Source organism: Trachurus japonicus, chromosome 17 (assembly GCF_045865225.1).
Source record: "Trachurus japonicus isolate A0001 chromosome 17, Traja_1.0".
NCBI lineage: Eukaryota > Metazoa > Chordata > Actinopteri > Carangiformes > Carangidae > Trachurus > Trachurus japonicus.
The window spans coordinates 8,611,393-8,634,538 of NC_140923.1; the positions used below are offsets into that span (position 1 = coordinate 8,611,393).

The 23,146-nt window shown below is 44.9% G+C and overlaps 1 protein-coding gene across 13 annotated transcripts in view; it reads left to right on the forward strand.

The window, feature by feature from the left end:
* pard3ab (par-3 family cell polarity regulator alpha, b) overlaps positions 1-19,623 on the forward strand; it is a 304,350-nt gene extending 284,727 nt beyond the window's left edge. For all 13 annotated transcript variants that reach the window (XM_085803913.1, XM_085803917.1, XM_085803908.1 and 10 more), the window contains 3 exons: positions 3,984-4,107; positions 11,592-11,734; positions 19,185-19,623. In XM_085803913.1, coding sequence (XP_085660039.1) covers positions 3,984-4,107; positions 11,592-11,734; positions 19,185-19,608 — 691 coding nt within the window. In that variant the 3' untranslated portion in view covers positions 19,609-19,623. The remainder of the gene's footprint in view (positions 1-3,983; positions 4,108-11,591; positions 11,735-19,184) is intronic.
* Positions 19,624-23,146: the final 3,523 nt, after the last annotated feature.

Below are 23,146 nucleotides of genomic sequence, written 5' to 3' on the forward strand. Positions count from 1 at the left end.
TTCTGCCCACGTCCAGTTGGTGGTGGGTCTGAGTGATGCTGCTGCAGCCGTGTGAATGAAGCCGTTCACTTCTAATCCACAGGATGAGACCATCAGCTGCCCCCGGCCCTCCGCCGGCCCCCGTCACTCCGCTGGCCCCCGTCCCTCCGCTGGCCCCCGTCCCTCCGCCGGCCCCCGTCCCTCCGCCGACCCCCGTCCCTCCGCTGGCCCCCGTCCCTCCGCCGGCCCCCGTCCCTCCGCCGGCCCCCGTCCCTCCGCCGGCCCCCGTCACTACTCTACCGCTGGCCCCCGTCACTCCGCTGCCCCCGGCCCTCCGCCGGCCCCCGTCACTCCGCTGGCCCCCGTCCCTCCGCTGGCCCCCGTCCCTCCGCCGGCCCCCGTCACTCCGCCGGCCCCCGTCCCTCCGCCGGCCCCCGTCACTCCGCCGGCCCCCGTCACTCCGCTGGCCCCCGTCCCTCCGCCGGCCCCCGTCCCTCCGCCGGCCCCCGTCCCTCCGCTGGCCCCCGTCCCTCCGCCGACCCCCGTCCCTCCGCCGGCCCCCGTCCCTCCGCCGGCCCCCGTCACTCCGCCGGCCCCCGTCACTCCGCTGGCCCCCGTCCCTCCGCTGGCCCCCGTCCCTCCGCCGGCCCCCGTCACTCCGCCGGCCCCCGTCCCTCCGCTGGCCCCCGGCCCCTCAATCAGTGGAAGCAGCATCACTGTCAATTTTTATTTGAAGTGACAGTGCAGATCTGATAAATCCTATTAAGTCTGGAGTTGGGGGCCAATTTTTAGTTTTTTGACCTCTTCCTCTCCCGACGCCTTCTCACCGGCGGTCTTTAATTGCTTCGATCGTTCTCTCAACGCCTCGGTCTTTAAATCCCTGTGTTTCAGTCAGACCTGTGCAGCTTTAGAAACATATTGTGGCTTTGTGGGTTTTTTTTCAGAGATCGAAGTCTGACCACAACTGCAGACTTCTCAAGGTAAATCCTGCCGAGCGGCGGCTTAAAGGATCATTCCTGTTTATTACAACCTAATCAGTGACGGTGAAGCTGTTTGCACTTAGATTTTGGATTGCGGCGATAAAAAAAAAAAAAAAAAGATCTCAAAGAAGTCAAAGTCTTTTCACAGAGGAAACAAAAGGTCAGTGGTGAAACTGTCCTTCAGAGAGGGTCTGTTAAAAGCATTGGTCACAGTTTATGAAGAGACTTCCTGTTTCTAATTTAGAGTCAAAAGATTCCTTGTGAAGTCAAAGTGCAGAGGATTTTATCTCCTGGGAGCTGCGTCCTTCCCTCCCAGAGCCGAGGGGACGAGAGGAGACGAGAAGAGATGAGACAGGCAGCTTGTTTCAGGCGGCACCGCCCTGCAGGCCGTGAAAGGCGGCGAGCGGCGAGCGGCGAGAGTCTCTGAGCGTAAACAGCTTTTCTGGCAGCTCAGTCAGCGCAGCCACAGTCCTGTTATTGACTCCCTGAGACACTCCACTCAACAAAGCCACACTGTGACCTTTCAGCCTCACAACACCACTGCCAGATATTGAGTGAAGCCGCCCAGAGGATGAAGCTCATCTCAGACTAAATCTCAGCCGCCACCGCTGCCCCCCTTCCTCCTCCTCCTCCTCCTCCTCGACCCCTCTCTCTGGGGGTGTTGTTGTGTTTTTTGACAGCACAGTTGTATCGGTGTGTTGCTCTTTCTCCGATTGATTCGCTGTGTTTTGTCGGACGAGAAGATTGGAGGTCTTTGATTCAGGTTTAATCTGTGTGTATCGGCCTTAATGGGGACAGATAGATACTTTTTGATTACAGGGTTGAGCGACTATCTCAGGAGAGAAGAGAGGGAGAGAAGGAGAAGAGTCTCTTTCTTTCTACCTGACAAAGCCCCAAATCCTCGTCGTCTTCCTCCTTGACAGAAATCTGTTTTTCATGTCACCTTCATCACACACACACACACACACACACACCGGCCTCTTCTTCTTCGAGGCCTCGACCCACAGCCGGCGAGGTCACACATGTTCCACGTAGCGGGTCAGCTGTGCTGCACAACGAGGCCAAGTGGCTGTGTTACACATCACGGAGATTAGCCGGATCACATATGACAGGTTCCTGCTCTTTAATAAGGCCGGCTGGGTCTGGCTTTTCCACTGTGTGTGTGTGTGTGTGTGTGTGTGTGTGTGTGTGTGTGTGTGTGTGTGTGTGTGTGTGTGTCTGCCTGCAGAGGTTTTAGCATCACTCTATCTGCTTGTTTTGCGATGAATGAAATGAATGTAGGCAGTTATTGCAGCAATTATGTGTTAGATAGAGTCATAGTTCGACCTCATAAAGATAAATGGTTATTTAAAGTCTGCTGTAAGTGCAGTTCCTGTCACAGCCCAGCCGCTGCGGATGTGATTCATCTGTTTTCTTCAAGTCTTTTTTCATTTATTATCTTTTAAAACAACTGTTTTAGTTTGTTTTTTCTGTGTGTGTGTGTGTGTTTCAATCGTATCCCTCAACAAATATAATTCCTGACCTTAAAGTTTTTTTCTCCAAGTAAGCACACAAAAAAAAAAAAAGGTTTGCAAAGCTGAATTCAACGGAGCTGTGGGACTGGAAAGAGTTGCAGGTTTGACCTTTCAGAGTTTTCAGAGATAAGACCGTCGCCAGGAATTTCCTGGTGAAGTTAGAAAAGTTGAAAAGTCACGCTCAGAGTCAAGCAACACACACACACACACACACACACACACACACACACACACACACACACACACACACACACACCGCCCTCCTGCTGCTCCTTCTTTGCCGGACCTGGACGCTGCTTCACACACAGTTTGAGAGGGAAAATGTGTTAATTACTTTCCCCTGTAGGAGCTCGTATAAAGCTCAACGCTAACCTGTCGTCTCATTTACATGTGAGTGTTTGGTGTTTCTTTACGTGCAGCATGGGAGAATAAAATAAACCAGATGGTTGTGAATGGGGAAAAAAAAAACACCTGAAGTGTTCCAGGTTCTGTTCACGTCCCCCAAAAAAGGCTCAGAGTTGTTTTAGAGGGAAATTCATGCAAAACCTCTGATGCACGTTGCCTTCAGGGACAGTTTTTCATCAACAGTCTCTGTATTTCCCTCTAAAACAACTCTGTGTGGTAACGTTGTGTTATTATCTCATAGCGTGGTGAATGTGCAGCTCACAACTTGTCCACCAGAGCGTTGTGGAGTTGTTGGATTGTGTATTTGATGAGTTTGATGAGGGAAACCAGGAAATCCCATAATGAGCCTCTGTAGCGTAGCTCTGAGCAGCTCACGGCTCTGCTCCGCCGTTAATGTGCAACTGTCACAAATAACCAGGTCCCTCGAATGCATCATCAGGCTTTGTCGGTGAGACATCGAGTCCTCACAGCTTCAGCAGCTTCAGCAGCACAGCGGCGGTCGGTGTTGTAGCTGCAGCACGAGGGTTCAGTGAAGGCAGCACCGTTTGATGTTCGCACCGCAGGGCTGCAACAAGACAGCAGCGGTGCAGCAGCTAAATGATACGATGCTGGGAGGAAGAGGAGGAGGAGGAGGAGGAGGAGGAAGAGGAGGAGGAGGAAGAGGAGGAGGAGGAGGAGGAGGAGGAGGAAGAGGAGGAGGGTGGGGTTGTGTTGGGTTGTGTTGCTGCACCGTTCACCACTAGTCTTTGTTCATTGTTATGAATAATACATCAGAGACACATTAGTGTGATTCCTCCAGCTGTTGGCTGCTGCCGGCTCGGCCCTCACTCATCACCGCGCTCTCCTTTCCTACGTCTTCTCTGGGCTGTGAACGTATCTGGGTTGTTGCTGTTGTTGTTGTTGTTGTTGTTGTTGTGTTGCCTAGTGTCAACAACAATGCACTTGATCAATTCACGTCGTTCTTTAAAGAACTTCATCCCGCCGGCCGTTTTCCAGCGACACGCGACAATGAAACCAGGTCACTGGTTCACAGAGGGACCACCGCTCGCCTCACACTCACACTCATCTGTCTTTCTCTCCCACTCTTCTCTCTGTTTCTCCTTAGTAACCGGCTCACCCCTAGCAACCACGACCGGATACAGAGGCTGAGGCAGGAGTTCCAGCAGGCCCAGACCGTCCCCGACGACCCCGACGACCGGCGCAGGACCTACAGCTTCGAGCAGCCGTGGGTGAGTGTCTGAAAACCGGATTAAAGCGGATCAATCGGAGACTGTTAATGTGGAAGGAGGAAGGGAAGGCGACCGACGACACCACGACAACCTGTGGCTAACCTGTGGAGAACGGTGCTAACCAACACTAACCCCCACACACCCACCCACCCACCTCTACTCCACTACTACCACTACTACAAGGCTGACGATAACATCACCCCACCCCCTCCCCCACCCTGTGACTTTTAACCTCCGTTGGCCTAATAACGCTACCGCTAACACACCGACCAACCGACCTGCACTGCAAAAACTCAACATCTTTCCAAGAATATTTGTCTCATTTCTTGCCAAAATGTCTCATTTCTAGTCAAAACTAAACTCTTTTCACTCAAAATAAGAATCTTCACCTAAAAATGAACTTGTTTTTAGATCATTTTCATTTGTTTCAAACTAATTTTCACTTGAGATAAGTAGAAAAATCTTATTTCAAGTGAAAATATTCTTGAAAGATGTAAAAAGTATATAAAAACAAGCAACTTTTTAAATGTGATGAGTCTTATTTTAAGTATAATGAGATTTGTTTTGACTAGAAATGACATTTTGACTAGAAATAAGACAAATATTCTTGGTAAGATGTAGAGTTTTAGCAGTGTGCATGCAGTTAGCGTCCACAACACTAACCCCGCCCACCTGTCACTCATCCACCGTCTGTCTGTCCGTCATCCACATGGACCCCGCCCACCACCACCACCACCACCACCTCGCCATGGACTTCACATTGTCTCTGTGTACAGATGGGAGGGGTTTTATTTTTGAATGATTTGTTTTAACTGTGCCTTTTTTTACAGTTTAAAAACAGGCTCATGTGATTTTTAACCGACGTGTGTTTAACTCTGAGCCGAGATTAATCCGTTCGTTGTGAAGCAACACGGGGGGGAAGAGAAATAAGCGAACAAAATCTGAATGCACTCAAACTTTCTTTTTTTTTTTGTTTCTTTTTGAGGTGATGAAATGGCATGTCATATTTCTTAGTATTTATTGGAGTCCTCGGAGCTTCCCTGCACCTCAAGTGTACTTTTTGGTTTTTGCATCTTTTAAATCTGAAGCAACAGATTCTTCCATCATGTAGCAGATTTAAAAAAAAAAAAAAAAAAAAAGAAAAGACCTCACCACACCGACGGAGTAATTTACACCACATCCTTCTGTCTGCCTTGAGACAACACATTGTTTCACACTTATTCTATCACAATATGATTATTATAAACACACAGACACACATATACACATACAATTAGTGCACAATCCATGTCATTACGCTGTGATGAGAAACAGCACGAGAGCTTGTTGTCCAAACCCAGACGCACAGGTGTGTTGTGAATTACAACCTTTTTATGTCACACACACAATCAATTGTGTTTTTGTATATTTCTGTATGAACTCTTTTTACTGCTGGTAAATTTCCCACTGTTTTTTTTTTTGCCCAGTCTCTGGTGTGCAAGGGGAAATTTTAGTTTCTACCATTTGTAAATTTATAATGAAATTGATAAAGTTGAGAGCTCACGAACCAAAATCCACTGCACTCTGGCTTTTTTTCTTCTCCACCTGATGATGATGATAACCCAATAAAAAAAAACAAAAAAAAAAAGCAGTGTTGAGTTGTGTAGTGTTAACGCAAGCGTGTGTGCGTTTGGATGGCGCTAAATTCCAGGCGCCATTGTTCAACAAAAAAAGAAAAAAGAAAAAAAGAGGACAGTGTGGGAAAGAGGAGCGCAGGTCACTTGTGCCTTTTGTCTCAGTCAGAGCGCTTGCATGCAGCAGCATTGTGTTTGTTTACATCAGCTTGTTGCGTGTTTTCCTATTGTTGCCGGGTTCATTTTCCCATGAACGCTCAGTAACGGGCTGATGATGATCTACTCTATAGAAATGAAAGATTTCCTCCTCTGCTGCTGAGTCGAGTCGATCCATAAAAGTTTCAGAGTCAGGGTGCAGGGAAATATTAAAGATTCAATCGTCAGAAACATCAGATATAAAGAAGAAGTTCTTGCATGAACGCGGTGTGGTGCCACAGTGGGGGGGTCGAGGGTCGTTACAGCTCCTTTAACTCTGTCAGAGAGCAGCTCACACTTTGCTTTGCTGTCGTAATCGCCCGTTATTAGACCCACGCTCTGACCGTACTGGTGGGCCATATGGAAAACAGGAGAATGTGTCTTTGAAATTCAATTACCACCCCACCCCCACACACCCCTTCTCTGCATATATTACATTTAAGTTGCCTCATCTGAGTGATGTGCTGCAAAGCTCAAGGAGCCAATGTCCTTTTTTCTTTTTTTTTTTTCCCCTTTATTTATTCACCTACAGTTGACCCACTTCCAGCCGTCTGTGGTCCAGGCAGCTCCATTAACATTCCTATGCTGTTTAATTTAAATGGCAGGGAAAACATATTAAAGCCAATTAGAGTTACAACATGTACAAATCATAATTGGTTTTACGAAGAAAAACATAAAAGGCAAAGTGAAGACGTCAGGCTTCGGACTCGTGACAAACGTTTTCTAAACTTAGACATTTCACTAGTTACCGTGAGTAAAGAAACAGAGAGGTTAAGAAACAGTGAGAAGTCTTGGCCACGTGTCACGGACCTCGGCTGTCATGGCTACCAGAATAAACAGCGATTGTACCAGAGTACCGATGGTCACCATGGTTGCTACAGTAACAGTCATGACCTCATTAAAAACGACATATAGCTGATGATTTGTGCATGAACCTCACTCCTCCTGCATGATTATCTGATCGGTCCGGTCGATCTGAGTTAGGACTTTATCCAACGTAACCGCTCTTCTTCCTCTGCTCCTGTCGTTACTGTCTCAGCCGATAGATGTCGCCTTAAAAAAATGTTTTAAATCGCAACTTCTTCGTCACAATAAGCTGCTGAACAAACGACCTGTGGGTTTGTTTGTCCACCGGCGGACGGTCTCGGACCTGAACTCGTCTCTTCGTACTGCATCACACTCACTCGCCCAATTATCCAGTTCAGTTCTCGCTCCGGCTGTTTTCATTGTCGCCCCAATTTAGCCACATGCCTTAAGTCAATATAATATCTCTTCTTTGCCATGTGAGCCCCCATCTTCTTCTGTTTTTTACCATAGTTTGGGGAGCAGGGGAGGATTGTGGGTAGCACGGTCTAATTCCATCAGGATGACTGATGCCCGCTCTCCCAGCAGCACCGCGCCAAGCTTTATTGCGCTCATTTATACCACTATGGGAATAGAGGAGTTCATTCAATTGATGCTGGGGGTTTAGAAAAGGGCATAATATTGCCTCTTGTATTTTACTGCAACATTTTAATACTGCTATTATCTGGATTCCTTTAGGGTATCCACCCCCTCACCCCCCTCCTCTCTGCAAGCCACCATGTTCAGGCAGATCATCAACATCATTCCCAGGAATATTCAACACTCCTAAACCTCCTAAAGGCTTTTTTTTTTTTACAAGTGAAAAATATTGGGACTGTAATTCACCCGCTGGCAATTTTTAATGCAGATATGGAACAAGAGGTGATGGCTGCTCCCTCCCTCTCGCTTCAGTTTCCTCCAGCAGTTCTCCTCCTTATTGTGAGCCGAGCGTCCAGGCAGAGACAATCAATCCCAGAGATGATTGCCGCCTCGACCTCATCTGTTTTTTTTTTTAAAGCAGGAGGGGAGTGTCTCTTTAGCACTCCTAATCGTTTTATGGTCTTCCGACCGACTGACGTCCACAGTGCAACCCACCAGGCTCTCGATACATTTGCACAGCCATAAAAGTAATTAGATTTGGCTTTGTGTTACGGCTGCACGCAATTATTGCACCCACACCGCTAATCAGCATCGGAGGGAGCGGGAGGAGTTGTGGTTCGAGTGTGGGCTGGACATCGAGGTGGTGCCATCCTGCTGAGGAAGATATTATTGTCTCAGTGTGTGAGGGAGAGACGGAGCTTGTGTGGGCCATTAAACTTGTTCTGCTGAACAGCTGGGGCCTCTGCTGCTCCAGGATTAGGACTTGGTTTTCAAAAAGTGCAGGTTAGAATCAAGTTTGCGGAAAGTTAGGGAGCAACATTATGTCAATAGCAGGTAGCCTACTTTTTCCTGTAACAAGTAGGCTAATCCAAAAAGTTACTGTTTCCCCCTTTATAACGCTGTTACCGTTAACTTACAATAAAATGCGCGGTTACTCGCCCTTACTTGACTCAAGAAGTCCTGTCACAAAATAATATATCCATTAAAGTAGGCTATACATTATACACACTTTTAAAAAATTTTTAGTCCATCAACTTGTCAGAAAAAGCCATTTTTAACAGGAGGCAAATCCAAGTAATTTGACATACCGGTATTTGGGCATTTTGTGTATATATACTACAATAGTTTCTTTTCCTGGTAATTAGTTAGGCTACTTTTATAATGTAGTAGCCTAATCCAGTTATTTGTGCCCAACACTGATAACAGGTCAGCATCAAGATCCAGTTTGACGCCTCTCAGCTTGTTTCTGGTCGATCTGTTACGTTAGCTAGCAGCTAACAGCAGCTAGCAGCTAACTGGTTTGGTCTGTTAGCTAGAAGCTAGCAGCTAGCAGCTAACTGGTTTGGTCTGTTAGCTAGCAGCTAGCAGCTAACTGGTTTGGTCTGTTAGCTAGCAGCTAACAGCAGCTAGCAGCTAACTGGTAGCATGTTGAGCTTGACACATCTGTGTCTCCTCGTCCAGATAATAGTTCATGGGTCTGGATTTAGCACTCACTGATGTTTTGTTTTGTTTTATTACCGCCTTCTTCTCCTGTTGCATGTTTTGCTGGACTTCAGGGTCAAAGCCCATGTGCTGAGTTTCAGTACGACAAACATTTATGTATTTCAAAAGTTCACTAACACTATGTCATATAAATGTACTGATTGATTTATAGACCCCTGTTTCAGTTGAGGTTAGCTCAAAGGTAAAGGTAAAGGTAAAGGTACTTTATTTGTCACATATACAGCTAGTACAGTGAAATTCTTTCTCTGCATTTAACCCATCCCTGAGGAGCAGTGGGCAGCCGCGGTGCAGCGCCCGGGGACCAACTCCAGATTATGAGCCAGTGCCTTTGGTCAGGGGCGCTGACTGGAGGATTAACCTAGCCGACATGTTTTTAGTGCTAAGTCTAAGGTTGAGCTAAGATTATCACATAGCTACCTGTAGCAGTTTCTTTTTACCAGATGGTTCGACAACTCAAACAAGTGTGTTTCAGTCCAAGTGTTTATCTGTGTGGGAAACACAACACTTTTTTGGGTTGTTTTTTTTTTTTACCAGATGGTTCAACAAATCAAACAAGTGTGTTTCAGTCCGTTATGCTAACGAAGGCTCTCACAAGTACAAACAAGTGTTTTTATCTGTGTGGTGGGAATAAAGTGAATATTATTACAGGTAAAAATATTTCTGTGGATGAATTTACATAACAGTCAAACCTGCGGGTCACCTCTGCATCAGGTGTTTATCAGAGGGGGGGGGGGGGGGGGGCACAATGTTGTTTTTGTTATTGTTGTTGTTGTTGTTGTTGTCTCCTTCACCATTAACACCCACTAACATCATCATCACTGTAACCTGCTCTGAGTCTCCAGCATGGCCCCTCCCCTCCCTCACCCCCCCCCCTCTGTCTGTGTGTGACTCACCTTCACTTTGACCTGAGAGGAGACTGAGCTCAGGGTGTGTGTGTCTGCCCCACTAACGGCTGGTAAGTGTCTGTGGTCTGGGCTGACGGGGGGGGGGGGGGTTTGTGAGGTATCCTGTGTCCGGGAACGCTGCCAGGTTAACTGGGGCTTCTGTGTAGAAAAATCCCTGTTGTCGTGGTGATTTTCATGCTTTGAATCTGAACCAGGATCAAATGTTTTGTTGTTCATCAATTTTGCAAAGATTAGACGTCGGCATTTTTACTCAAGGTCAAATAATCTGTGACAGCAATTATCATCCTGATTCAAATGTTTGAGCTTAATTAAACAAGATATTTTTGCGTTTGGCTGCTTATGTTTTTAAGTTAGACAAATATACATATTTTTATTGGGCAGATACTTTGACTGCAGCAAAACTAAAAGATGAAAATCACCATAACTGGAATTTAATCTTTGTTTTTGTGGGTGTGTAGCCTACTTTAGGTTTGTTTATAGGATGTAGCTTTTATTATTTGGTGGTAATTAGAGATTATTAATGTTATTACACACTGTTCAGCTAATAGTATATTGAATGACATCTGAAGGAGCAATTACATAAAAGAGAGAGTGATTGACTGAGTTCACAACATGAAAGTGCTGATTCTCTCTAAACCCTCTGGTTCATCCATCCGTTACTGCAGCAGCAGCAGCTCAGCAGCGTCATCAATGTTTGAGTGAACACAGGAAAGTCGTCAGTGTTTGTTTAACTCCTGTGAGCGTCTAAAGTCCCTGCAGAGTCAGATCAGATGAACACGACAATAAAGGAGCTCTCTGATTGGCACAAATATAAACCGTCACCATGACGTCACTCCTGCTGCTGCAGCTTTAGCTTCAGACTCCTCTGCTGCTGAGATCACAGGGTCGATTCACCCATATGATGGAATTTAATAATAAATTAGGCTACAGGTTTGAGTTTAGAGCTATGAGAGATGTGTGAAATCTCTGCTGCTGCTCCAACACAATGCAGGTGAATGAGTGAGTTGGGATATTCAGGTAACCCTTTAATTTACAGGCCGCTAATTACATCGCAATGTCAAGAAATAGCCAAGAAATAACAATTAATTGCGTCATAATGTCAAGAAATAGCCTAGAAATAACGGTCAGTTTCATAGTGATGTCGAGAAGTATCGCCAAGAAATAACAATAGATTGCGTAGAATTAGCCTACAGTAGAAATATCGGTCAGCTGCAATTAAGGACTTCTGGCCTTTCCCAAAAAATTCAAAAGCATGAAAATCACGTGTAATCTTGTACCTTTATGAAAAAACATGACGTTACTATGAAATTGATTGTTATTTCTAGGCTATTTCTTGACATTACTACGCAAATAATTGTTACTTCTTGGATAATTACTGTACCGGCCTGTAAATGAAAGGGTTACCAGATTTTCCTCCTGGCCCTTTAAGAGTGGATTTAGGTAGAATATACGTATACTAATATTCACATCATGCAGGTGGGACGATGCACTACGCTACGTCACCCTGAGCAGCTTCTATGTGATAGTGTTGAATGAGAAGAAGAAATCCACTCATTTAAAGTAACACATTTTGCAATAGAAGAATCTCCTACACTCATTGAGTCCTGTGAACACATCACAGCATCACAACACTGATGTAACTACGGGACAGAGTTTCATATCATCAAATCACAGATGGCGGATAAGTGAATGAATGAAGGTGTAGAATCGTTGCCGTATTGATTTTGCCTGTGCCCATGATGATGATGATGATGACAATGATGATGACGATGATGATGATGATGATGATGAAGAACTAACCGTGTGGCCATCTCGCTGTTTCCAGTCCACCGCCGGCAGCAACGGCGCGGGCGGCTACAGCCAGCCGGGCCGCCACTCGGTGTCGGTGGAGGTTCAGATGCAGAGACAGAGACAGGAGGAGAGAGACTCCTTCGCCCAGGCTCAGAGGCAGTACAGCTCCCTACCCAGGTGAGAGGGGGGGGGGGGTGTCTGTGTGTGTGTCAGGCTGGATATGATGTTGTGTTTGTTGTATGTGTCTCTGCCTGTCTGACAGTCAATATGTGCTAAGTGTGTATGAATGAATGAATGCATTTATATTTATTTACATGTCGTGCACCAATTAAGGCGGCCAGCCTATAAGGGCTTAGTTACAAGACACATTATCATCATATTTAGACACCAAACAAAATCATCAGAGCACAAACAAAACCAAACAAAACCAGAAACCACATGGAATTCACATCAATAATTCACTTTTTCTTTTTGACCAGGCACTTTTTATGAAAGTAGCTCTAGTAAAGACTTCTTTTCTGAAGAACCATTCCAACTTTACCTCATCATCATCAACCCAAAACAACTCAGGTTTCACATTTTGCATTTTCTGAAACAAACACTGCCTGTTCTGGCTTCGTCATATAACGGACAATGAAACACAAAATGCAGTTCATCCTCAATTACATTTAAATTACATAATGTGCAGAGTCTTTCCTCCTCAGGTACTGAGTTGTATGTGTAGCTGCTGTTTGTGTTATCAGTGTGTGCAGGTGGTTGTGACTTTGTATCTATTCTGGAGCTGTAAGTTGATTTAATGCACAAACACTGATGTGTGTGTGTATGCGCGTGTGCGCGTGTGTGTGTGTGTTTACATTGTGCACTCCTGTCTCGTTATACCAGATTGACTGTAATAGCCTTGTGACAGTAATGACGGCAGATTATATATATACAGTATATATGTTACATCTAAGTAAGAAAAAGCAGCATCACTGGTCATTTTCAAACCACAAAACTACACACACACACACACACACACACACACACGTCTACACACTCATCCTCTGAATGGACAGATCACGTTACCCTCTCACACAGATGTGACATGATTGCTTTCCTTTCCCTTAATGTAATTCCCTTTGATCTGCATGATACCACTGCCTGTTGTTCCAGGAAGTGCTGAGGTGTGTGTGTGTGTGTATCTGTGTGTACTGTATCTGAGTGAGTGTGTGTGTGTGTGTGTGTGTGTGTGTGTGTGTGTCTCATCATTTGAAGTAGCAGGTATAGAAAGTGACTGACTAGAGATAGGTATTTCCATTATTATTCATTTTGTTGTTTTCTGAGAGATCGTCAGTTAAAAATCAACCTGTAGAGCGATTTTCATATCAAATGAAATATTGTAAACTTCATTTTATGATATATATTGATTTTCATATGAAATAATATTGATTTTTCATGTTAAATTATAATCAATATAGTGATCCAATACAGAGACTTTAGCGTCTGACAAAAAAAGAAAGTGAAACAAGTTTGAATTCTTTATTATGCAAAAAGATTTTCATAAACTATTGAGAGAAAAGACACATTTTCACGTATTCAAAATAAAAATTCCATTACGTCATTAAGTTAATGTTAAAAAAAAAACATATGAAAAGCTGCAATTAAGCATCATACAGCTATTTGATAAATACCCTGTAACACATTATAATGTGGCTGCACAGAGATGCTGTCAGATCTGTTTTTATTATTCTAACAATTTATGATCATTCATTATCTGTTGATACACAGTCCTCCACTCTCAGGAGAAGCTGTTAACACACACATTAATAAATGATTACATCAGCATTAAACTTTTATTATATGTTTATATGCTGTGATAAAAGTTAAATAAAGTGTTGCCATAGACACAGTCGTCAGTGTAAATCCACATCCAGACATCTAGAACTGTGAAGAAGTCTCTGCACGAGCGTCTCACCTTTTCTAAAGAAGATTTCCCCCGTTCTTGAATCAGCTCACGCGTGACGGGTCCAAATGTAATTCAAAGTTCTTAATGTGTTTCACTAAACTCTCTCTAATTACTTGCTTCACACTCTCTGCAAGGCCAGAAACCCTGAGTAAACCATCAAGCAGCTCTCCTCCTCCATACATAAACATTAAATACATTATCTTCCGCTCTCTAATCCACCGTTATCGACATAAATCCTTTCCTTGATAAATATTGCAGACGACTGCGCTGAAAGATTAATGAACTTCTGTCTCGCTCCGGCGGTCAGAGGCAACATCCTGTGGCCACGTCGCCCCTCCTTCACTTCTCCCACTAATTCCATTAAGGAGCTGTTCTGTTTGGATAAACCCGCTAACTTATTGTTTGACTGAGAGCGAGCGGAGCATCGCAGCATCGTAGCATCGAGACAAAGGAGTCAACATGGCAGCGTTCATGATGGGATTCGTACACGGTCGGCGAGATCCAATGTATCTCTGGATCGTGATCAGAGGTGGACAAAGTACACAACTTCAATACTTGAGTAAAAGTACAGATAATCTATGTCATATATTACTACATTACATTACAATTAAAGGTAGCTTGTCCAAGTATTACTTTAGAGAGGAACTATGCAAGTCTGGTCTCTTTTCCGCTGTTTCGCTAACCCTCCTGTCGGCCATGTGCATTTGTTTACAATGAGGCCGGCGAGAAATCAATCCATGGAGCGGTGGATAACGTTACATATCATCTACCATGTTACCATGGTGATATCTGTGTAGTCTTATCTGTCATCAACAAGAGATTACGGGTTACGGGGTCGGAGGCTCTGATTTTACAAGGTTGGTTTTCAAATTAAAACTGTAGCTCAATCAATACATTTAAAACAAATGTATAATCAAGATATTATAATCACCTATCAGGAGTCAAATTTGCAGAATCTAGAATCTGAACTTGCCTGTTCTTGGTCTTTTCTTTTGTTTTGTATGAAGTCATGATAGAAAACCTGTCCGGTCTTGTTTTGTTTTGGCCTTGTTTTATTTATCTTTGTTTTCTTGGCTCTTAATCTTCATTCATGTATAAGAAAATCTTTAAGTACAAAGGGTAGGCACAATAAGCTTTAGCTTCAACCTACACCTTTTGGTCCATGTTTCACTGACCAATCAATGTATATTGTCAGTTGTTTTTAATTGACCAAATAAATAAACTCAAACTCAAAGGTGCAGAAATACGGCGAAGACGAACCCGACGCAAATCAGCAGAAACAGTTTATTTTCTCTGGTGTCAGAATTTAGCACCAAAAATAAAGAAAATGATGACGAAAGCATCAATAGAAATGTAGTGGAGTAAAAAGTATGAAATATGTCCTTCAAATGTAGTGGAGTGAAAGTGATACAGTAACTATCCCCACGAAAGGAGTACTCAAGTAAACTGCAGTACTCAAGTAACTTCATTACCGTCCACCACTGATCGTGATGATTCATGTGCAAAAAAAAAAAACAGCTTTCATTTTAGATAAAGGTCAGTTTCGGTTCGGTTTCCTTCTGGGCCAGAGAGTCGTTCCTAAACGAAGAGCCGTGAGTGAAAATAAAGCGCTGCCATTAGAAACAATGACGGCAGATGAAGAAGATCCCCCTCATATTCATCACCCAGCAGCAGCAGCAGCAGCAGCAGCAGCAGCAGCAGCAGCAGCAGCAGCATTGATCTCAGAGCCAAAGTAATGCCATTACACTGAGGACTGACGGCTGCTGGCGGCAAACAGCTGCAGAGGCATTTGGTCTCATGAGTTGTGTATCTGCATAGATGGATGCAAAGTGTGTGTCACAACCCCGTGTCGCTCTGCACCGCTCACACACAGTCTCCATGTTCTCTCCCAATCTTTCTCTGTCACCTTTTACCCTCCTCTTTTTTTTCTTCTTTTTTTTTTCTCCGTATCATCTGTCACGCTTCATCGTGTTCATGCACAGACTACAGAGGAGTGTGTACATCTCTCTGTATTTACCACACATGTACATGCTCCCTCTTGGCACTGTATCAGAGAGAGAGAGAGACGGAGCGATCTGGTTTGCATTTCTCAGCAGGGAGGCGAGACCGGCTTTGGCCTCTTTGTCAACATATGAAATGAAATCAGATGCCGGGGACGCCTGTCTCTGAAAATTGGAATCAGTCGACCGTGTGGAAGAATAAACCTGGGCTATATTCCCCCTATCTCACAGATCGAGGAGCGTATCCATTCCCAATAGCATTCAGTCTCTGTTGAATAAAAACAAAAGGTCTTTTCTATTCTCATTAAGGATTTTCTCCTTTTCCTTTTTTTTTTCTCGCCTCTCTCCTTCCTCCTCCTCCTCCTCCTCCTCCTCCTCAAATCCAAACACAGGAATAATACGATTTCTTCACAGCTGGCTGATAAACCTGCTAATTATGCATGGCTCCCAGTCAAAAGCCCATTGATGTTTTTTTTTTTGTGTGTCTTCTTCGTCTTCTTCTCTCGTTCTTCTTCTGCCGTGCCCTCGAGATAAACGGGTGGAGCTGTAGGGCTCGGGACACTCATGCATATCGTATGGGCTCAAACACACACACACACACACACAGAGGCAGGGCTGCAACAAAGAGGCTAGCCAAGCAGAAATGAGAGGTGATGTCACACATCTGGATTTTTTTTTTTTCTAACCCCAATCTTGCCGCTAACGGCCTGTGCCTTTAAGACACTTGTGTCAGGTGTCAAATATCAGCCGGCGTAAATCCATCCAGGACAAGATGGTCGCCTCATTTTTTCCCTTTGCGAAAGGTCTATCTATTACTTCCTGTCAGGTCCAATGGTTGTTTCTGCCTGTCTCCAAATGGGCCTAATGGGCTGGAAGGGACTTGGACATGGTTAAGTGTCTGTGTGTGTTGTTACCGTCGCCCCGAGGCAGGTTGTGAGGCTGTAACGGTGCCTCATTGTCACCAAATGTGATGTGTTGGCTGCCAGGCAACTGACAGTGTTACAATTTTATAGTTAAAAAAAAAACCTAATACTTGTACGACTTGAGTTTTCAACAAAAATAGATGTTTTTTTCCCCGCCAGACCAGGTCACAGTTTGGCTGAGAGGCTTCAGTCTGAGTGTTAAAGAGGAATAAAGTGTCTGAGAGAGAAATGATGAGAAGGTGTTTGTTGGTAACAGACAGTAAATTTGGGAATTTGAACTATCAGAAACCCTGTAAAACCAGCATTTGAATAAATACCATAATAAAAAGTGTGCAGTTAACACAACAGAGCTGATAGCAGCTAATGCACTAAGGGGCGGACAGCAAACTGGGCGACCTCTGAGGCAGCATTAACATTAACCTGTCTGGTTTGCAGAGCATGATGGGAAGTAAACATAAAACCCATGAAAACATATCTTGTTGTAATTTTTTTCAGTACCTGCTACATGGACACTTTGAGCCCATATAGTTATTTCTACGTCCAAAGAGAGGAGGGGAAAAAATCTATTACATAATAATATAATAACATATAAGTTTTGACAAAGAAAATCTTTCCATAGCTTTGAACTGCATCACAGTTTCTATAGCAGACAGAGGATGGTGCATATGAGGCCTGACTCGGCTCCATCTGCTGAAGAAGACTGGGGAAAGCTCTGGGGGGAAGAAAAACTTGTATATGTGTGGAGCTCAAAAATAGTTTGATCAAAGTATATTTCCAAGTTGGCTCACACAGTTTCTACTGTATAAAACAGCCAAATGTCAGTGTTATGTATTGTGAAAATAACTGTAAATGTGCCATGACTAACAGAAACCTGTCGTCAGCGTGACTTCAGCCAGTAAATAAAATATAATAACAGAGAACAGAGCAAAAAGCACGAGTGAAATAAATCACTTATGATCACGTCAGAGGAATCAGATGAAACTATGAGGCCGTCCACACCAACACGGGTGTTTTTGAAACCGCGTGTTTCTGTAACTTCTGTTTCAGCAGTCATCATGTGTAGACGGGAAAACCGAGGAAAATCGCAATTAATCTCTTGTCGCCATTGTTTGACATCATAGTGTGCGATGGTAGACAGTAAGGTGTATCCATGGAGACTTGTGGACGTGACCAACTGCTCAATAAAAAGAGCTTGTACTGCATATCACCGTACTTGGACTGACACGACTCCCAGTCCACATTTTGCTGAATTTTTGTTAACTTTATATTCATGTGTGACAGTGAACAGTAACTCCACTTCATTGTCAGTCCACATGAAAGAATCTGCCCTGCATTCCTCTGTTCGCCATTGTTGTTTTTCCGGTAATTCATTTCTCCAGCCTTGTGATTGGCTGAAATGGCCCTCCTGTTACAGTGCGTTCACACCGGGCGCAAGACTAATTTTTCGCGCGATAAGATTACATACAAAGTCAATTTAAAGACGTGAATGGACGCAAATTTGTGCCGGCGGCGCAAATGAAGTGAACACGCGAAATACCCCTGTTTGCGCAAGTTCAAAACTCTAGCGAAATATTTGCGCGAATGCTGCAAGTAAAAACAAATATTCCAGTGGGCAAACTGGAGTGAGTAGAGCGAAGTGCCCGGTGTGAACGCACTGTTCTGGAGTGATATCAAATATCAGATTTGTTTGTTTATTCACAAGTTTATTTACAGAAACCATGATCTCCCTGTCACTTTTCAAAATGTCTTTACCTTCACTTATAATGTAGATTCTCACCGTACTAGTAGACAGTAATAATCTCACTCTACCTCCTTCGCTAAGATCCAGATCTTCCTATTCACTATTCACTTAAAAAGCAGCTAAAAATACATCTTAACTTTTCTTGAATTTCCCGCTCTCTCCATATCCCACATCCTTACTCTGTCTTTTTATGATTTCAATCTATGAATTTTTTGTACTTTATTTCCATTGTCTCTATTTGTTACTGATCACTATGTTCTCTATCTCCTCATTTTTGCTCATTTTTTGCTCATATAACGTTGATAATGTATGCACTTTATCTCCTTTTTTTTCTCTATGTTTATTTGTTAGCCATAGAAATTTGTTTTGCTGTAATTAGTGACAGGGGTGGAACTTATGTATGAGCCAATCGGCTTCGTTTCCCTCCTTGCACCATCTAATATCCACCACTTTATTTTCCCATGATCCATTGCGTCACACCACAAGTGGGTTTTAGTAGCATTCTAGCGAGCGGCTAACTGGTAGCGTTAGCCACCGGTGTAGGTACCAAATGTGGGGGCTCCAGGCTGCTAAAACTGTTGTGACTAATCTGATGTTTGTTAAGTCTACAAAACGAATTACTGAACAAACACCACCACCTCTGTGTGCACGCCTCTGCAACTAGTCATGGCTATCGTAGCCGTTAGCTTGCTGCTGCTGACAGCTAACAGCAGCAGCTAAGCTAACACCAGGACGTCAGCTGTTAAAACCCTCCCGTTGTGGGACACCACATGAAACTACTCCAGTTAGCTCAGTCATGTTGGAACTAGGATATCCGCTGGAATTTTTTTTTTTTTTCATGGGCCGTTTATTGAGTTATTTAAGACGCTAACGGCTAACGGCTAACGGTTAGCCCAGCTAACGTTAATCTAAAATGTAATGAATGGAGTGTCATGGCGACACCCAGCGTCGTTCTCCGGAAAGTGGTGGATAAATCTGTGCTAAATAAATAAACTTAAACGTCTTATCATCATTTCAGGCAACCCAGGAAGAACCCCAGCTCCATCTCCCAGGACTCGTGGGAGAAGGCGTACCCACCTGGGGAAGGCTTCCAGACGGCCAAGGACAACCCGCGCTACTCCAGCTACCAGGGCTCCAGGAACGGCTACCCGGGGGGAGGAGGAGGAGGAGGAGGAGGAGGAGGAGGAGGAGGAGGAGGAGGAGGAGTCAACGCCCGCGTCCTCCTGGAGGCCCAGGAGCTGCTGAGGCAGGAGCAGCGGCGCCGGGAGCAGGAAGCCAAAGGGAAGCTGCTGCAGGAGAGCGGTGGCTACGGCGCGGCCCACCTGAAGGACCCGGCTGCCTCGCCCAAGGGGCCGTACCGCCACGACGTGCCGCCGTCGCCCTCGCAGCTCGCTCGCCTCAACCGGCTGGGATCGGAGAAGGGACGACTCTTTTACTCCTGAGGACGAAAGAGAAAGAGCTGGACATGACATGAGAACTGTTTTTTGTCTCAGACGCCGGTCGGTGGTGGTGAAGTGGTGAAGGGTCACGTGGACGGACGCTACAGGCGGGTCGGGGGGGCTACAGAGGGAACTGAACCGTAGAGGTCTGGTAGCTTAGCGACGACCTGAGAGGCTGAACGGCTGTGAAGTGCAGCTCAGCGTGAGGGTGTTTGTGTTCGATCCCTCGCTGTGACGGTGACCTATAGCTACAGCAGTCGCTCCTCCTCTCCTATAGCTACAGCAGTCGCCCCCCCCCCCCCCCCCCCCCCCTCTGTGACAGACTTGAGACGCTCAGTGCCTTCTTCTTCTTCTTCTTCTTCTTCTCTGCATCCACAAAACACGACGGACGCTCGCTCGCTGAGATCCGCTCCGTCACCGTCGCGTCCCGACAATCAGATCAAAACGTACGAGGCTCAAGGTCGAGTGAGAGGTCACGGGGGGGGGGGGGGGCAACACATTCAACAACAGTGTGTGTATGTGTGAATGTATTTTCGTTGCTCTACAGTGTGTCCTGTGGATCCCCCCCCTCCCCGCAGGTCACATGTCACCCTTTCCTTCACCTCCAGTTAACATTCAGCTCTTTCTTTCTCTTCTTTCTTTCTTTCTTTCTTTCTTTCTTTCTTTCTTTCTTTCTTTCTTTCTGTATTTTCCACTTTGAGCTATTTCACCTCAGTGATCGGCGGGGGGTGTGGGGGGGGGGGGCACAGGGTTTGAGTGTGTGTGTGTTATTAATAAAAAATAAATACAATAAAAAACACACACCCCTCATACATGATTCATATGGTGTGTTATCTCCATGAGGGAGAGAGAGTAGACAGCTCTGCTCCTGTGCCTCCTCTCCTCCTCTCCTCCTCCTCCTCCTCCTCCTCTCCTCCTCCTCCTCTCCTCCTCCTCCTCCTCTCCTCCTCCTCTCCTCCTCCTCTCCTCCTCCTCCTCCTCCTCTCCTCCTCCTCCTCCTCCTCCTCTCCTCCTCCTCTCCTCCTCTGCTCTGGGCTCGACTCTCTGGCCTGCCTCCCTCTCTCCTAGTTCTTTTCTCGTCGCCCCTCTGTGTTCATTAGGCGCCTTTCTTCTTCCTCTTCTTCTACCTATCTACTCACTCATCTCCCTCCTTCCTCTCATCCCAACCCTCCCCTTCCCTTTGCTCTTCCTCCTGCTACCCAGCACCCCCCTCCTCCTCCTCCTCCTCCTCCTCCTCCTCCTCGTCTCCCCAGTCAGACTCTGCACTGAATTTTTCATCACAGCCACCTGCTGCCTGTTAGAGCCAAAGAAGCTGCCACCAGAGGCACCGACCGAGGGCCCGGGTCCTGACATAAAGACAGGAATAAAAACGTAAAAAAGAAGAAAAAAGATGGGTAGGGAGACAATGAACCTCCCAGTGTGAGATAAGCTGCAGCTTTTCTCCCGTTTTCTTTTTTTTAACAAAAGGAAAAATTGTCCTCAGGAGTTGATTGCCTTCGATTGCTGTAATTGCGTCATTCTCTATATTTTTTTTCTTACCTTTTTAAGCATTTAGCCAACACATTTCTCCTGACTGATTTCAAAAGAGGGAGCAGATAGTGGTGGTGGTGGTGGGGGGGGGGGCTGCCATCTTGCTTAAAAAAGACACAGCAGTCGATGGATGAACTGAGAGCTGCTGTTTGAATCACTTGTTAGCGCATTCAGTGACCAGACAACGGGTTTATTCAAACCACTGACTCCCGTCCTGTCGTACCTTCAGACTGGAAGCAGCCAGAAATCCAAAGCCAATAACTTTTTTTCTGTGAGGCAGCGTCTTACGGTCAAGAGCTGTGTTTTTCAACCTTGGCCTAAAATGTCGAGTAATTGATAAAAAAAAATTGATTGATAAAAATATTTTTCTAACTAATTCTGATTCTTTTTTACATTTTGATTAAAAACACCAAACACATTCTTACCATAACTGTATTTGATACTTTCACTTTCTAGAATATAGCTACTGTAAGTCGAGTTCAAATAAAATGCAGCATATAAAAATATCTGAGCTGGCGCATCTTGATTGTCGTGCAGTCACATGATCACGGGGTCGCCAGAAATTTGCGATGTCAAAATGGGGTCACGAGCCAAAAAAGGTTGGGAACCACTGGTCAAGAGCGATGTCACAGTTCAGCAACAACCAATCAGAACGTAAAGATTCATTCTCAAGCACAATGGAGGAGAAATACATCTCTGTTCAGGAACTTATAATTAAAATAAAAAGCACATGCATGGACAAAGGTAACCCGTGTTTACTCGCTAACTAGCACCAGAGCTCGCAAACGGTGCTACTCAACACTTTGGTGCTACAGAAAGCAGTTGGCGGCACGGTGGCGCAGTGGTTCAGGCCTGGTTACATTAAGTTAATTGGCAACTCTCTATTTCCAGTAGGTGTGAATGTGAGTATGTGTGTTGTTGCTAGTCCAGTCTGTCCAGGGTTAACCCCCCCCCGCCCCCCCTACCCCCCCACCCCTATGTCAGCTGTGCACAGATTTAATGACACTGGTTGACTGCCCTTTAAACCCAGTCTGCTTAGACTGAGCATCAATGTCAACGTCATAATAACACCAGCAGCATCGTCGTCGTCTTCGGCTGCTTCCCGTCTCAACGTAGCTACTTTTATAATCACGGTTCCTTTGTGCAGCAGTTTGATCACCTCGCTGCACCTCCACTCAGCTGCACTGCAAAAACTCCAAATCTTACCAAGAATATTTGTCTTATTTCTAGTCAAAACAAATCTCATTATACTTAAAATAAGACTCATCACATTAAAAGCAGCTTGTTTTTAGACACTTTTTACTTCTTTCAAGCAGATTTTCACTTGAAATAAGTAGAAAAATCTGATAGTGGAGCAAGTTTTTCTTTCTTATTACAAGCACAAAAAACTTGCTTTCACTGGCAGATTTTTCTACTTATTTCAAGTGAAAATTAGTTTGAAAAATATGAAAACTAACTAAAAACAAGTTCATTTTTAGGTGATGAGTCTTCTTTTAAGTGGAAAGAGATTAGTTTTGACCAGAAATGAGACATTTTGACAAGAAATAAGACAAATATTCTTCGAAAGATTTTGAGTTTTTGCAGTGTGTGTGAGGGTGGAGACAGAAATCTTAAAACCCGATAAAATAAAACCAAAACTATCAGTACGATTAGACGCCACCGGTAGTAAAATGTTATTTCTTCATCTTCTTCGTTTTTTCTTTGTTTTTTGTTTTTTTTAAATCTGGATAAAAATCAGTGCAGTTGTGATTCTGAATCTGGCCACCAGCCCAGAGGATTGTGTCATTACAACCTGAGAGTCGTCTCATTTTCATTCCAGTCTGACTCTACAGCTGCTGACTGGCAGCGGAGGAGGAGGAGGAACTAATCAGTAAAAGCAGCCGCTGTCGTCGTAGCAGGTCGAGACCCCGGGCGTCGATCACACGCGTTTTAAAGTTCACTGCCACCGGCCCGTCGCTGTAACCGCTGCACTATCTGGTCCAGTCTGACCCCGCTGACCTCTGACATCGCC